The 2,094-nt window shown below is 38.2% G+C and overlaps 1 protein-coding gene across 1 annotated transcript; it reads right to left on the reverse strand.

Moving 5' to 3' along the window:
- Positions 1-255: 255 nt before the first annotated feature.
- Positions 256-1,735, reverse strand: LOC124934218 (227 kDa spindle- and centromere-associated protein-like). Its single transcript, XM_047474719.1, has 5 exons — positions 1,433-1,735; positions 1,137-1,217; positions 887-949; positions 763-816; positions 256-630 (listed from the first exon to the last, which is right to left on the reverse strand). Exons 1-5 carry the CDS (start codon positions 1,733-1,735, stop codon positions 256-258), a joined length of 876 nt encoding a protein of 291 aa, XP_047330675.1.
- Positions 1,736-2,094: the final 359 nt, after the last annotated feature.

A 2,094-nucleotide genomic window follows, 5' to 3' on the forward strand; every position in this document is an offset into this window, starting at 1 on the left:
GAATCGCTAAGTACATAGTGATTCGCTAAGGACCTAGCGATTCGCTAAGTACATAGAGAAGACATTAAGAATAATGAATTGCATGACTTATAGTGTCTTCAAGCCATGTCAACCTTATTAGAACTCTAACAAACATATCTTTCCCTACTTCGCAAGTCGCTACATCCTTTTTCACATCATTGGTTTTTAGATCATCCAACCACTCTTTTACTTTATCCAGCAACTCATCTTCAAATTTTTGAAGGGGATTGACTTTTATTTGATCATTTGTCTTTGCAGTTTTGACAAAGAAGGGTTGATGTACGATTCATCTTTTTTCGGCTTCCTCACTCTCCTCCCAAATTTTCCTTTAGGAGGAGTATTGTATAGCTTGAAATCATCATTGTCATCTTCAACCTTCTTCTTCTTACTCTCAATTACTTTTTGCATCATCACATCCTTCACTTTCACATCCTTCCTCACATCCACACTCTCCTCATCATTCATCTTCACTTTCAGATCCTTCACCTTCACTTTCAGATTATCCACAACATCCATCTTCTCATCATCCTCCACAGCCACATCATCCACAACATCCATCTTCTCATCATCCTCCACAGCCACATCATCCACAATATCGATCTTCTCATCCTGCAAAATAGCAACATTCTGGTCAGATATGTACTTAGCGAATCGCGAGGTACTTAGCGAATCGTGAGGTACTTAGCGAATCGTTAAGTTCAAAATTCAAAATCTTACCTCAGTCTCCTCCTTCTAGTCAACCTTGCTCTTCTCCTCTTCGAATTCTTCAACCTTCACATCCTTAGAATCCTTCACCTGCAAAATAGCAACATTCTGGTCAGATATGTACTTAACGAAATGTAAAGTGCAAAATTCAAAATCTTACCTCGGTCTTTTCCTCATTCTGGTCAACCTTGCTCTTCTCCTCTTCGATTTCTTCGACCTTCACCTGCAAAATAGTTATTGGTCATATATGTACTTAACGAATCGTTAAGTTCAAACTTCAAAATCTTACCTTAGTCTTCTCCTCATTCTGGTCAACCTTGCTCTTCGATTTCTTCGACCTTCACCTGCAAAAGAGTTACTAGTCAGATATGTACTTAACGAATCGTTAATTTTAAAATTCAAAATCTTACCTCAGTCTTCTCCTTATTCTGGTCAACCTTTCTGTTCTCCTCTTCGAATTCTTCGACCTTCACATCCTTAGAATCCTTCACCTACAAAATAGCAACATTATGGTCAGATATGTACTTAGCGAATCCCGAGGTACTTAGCGAATCGCTGTGTACTTAGCAAATCGCGAGGTACTTAGCGAATCGTTAAGTTCAAAATTCAAAATCTTACTTGTCTTCTCCTTCTTCTTGTCCACCTTGCTCTTCTTCTTCTTCTTCATCTACTCCTCCATATCATCTAATTTGGTTAATAATATGACCATCCTTTTGTTGGATTTATCTAATAAATGTTGGAACATACTAAAAATCATCTTCTTCAGAGAATCTCGGTGAGTTTGTTGAGTTTCTTTGATTGTGATTTTTAGCTCTTTGATGAGCTCTATTTTTAGCTCTTTCAGCTCCTTCTTCAACTCTATTTTTAGCTCTTTCACCTCCTCTTTCAGCTCATCACATTTACATCCAACACCAACAAAAGGTGTTGGAGCCCGTTGACTTGATTCAAAAGCAAGCTTCCTCTTCAAGTTGATTGCTTCTTTGAGAGTACCTTCAGCCTTTCTCTTCATGGGGCAGATTTGGGAGTACATTCTTCATGTTCACTTTCATCTTCATCAAAATCCTCTTTGATTAACTTCCCTTCAGTAAATCCCTCAAAAAAATTATCAGTTGTCTCGTCCATTTGTTCAAATTCCTCACCACTGTATAACCTCTTCTCCATAGAGGACTCTTCCATCTCAGTCACATCCGTGGTCTTAAGGGCAAACTTTATCTCGATCAAGGTGTTTTTCCTAGTCGAATGATAGAGTAAAAACCTTAGGCGTAGAGGGTCATTAAGCTGATTCTTTTTGGCGAATTTAGGGACAAAGTTTTGGATGACTTCATACATCTACACTTAAAGTGCCAATGCGAACCCATAATTGTTATA

Source organism: Impatiens glandulifera, chromosome 1, assembly GCF_907164915.1.
Source record: "Impatiens glandulifera chromosome 1, dImpGla2.1, whole genome shotgun sequence".
In the NCBI taxonomy this organism is placed as follows: Eukaryota; Viridiplantae; Streptophyta; class Magnoliopsida; order Ericales; family Balsaminaceae; genus Impatiens; species Impatiens glandulifera.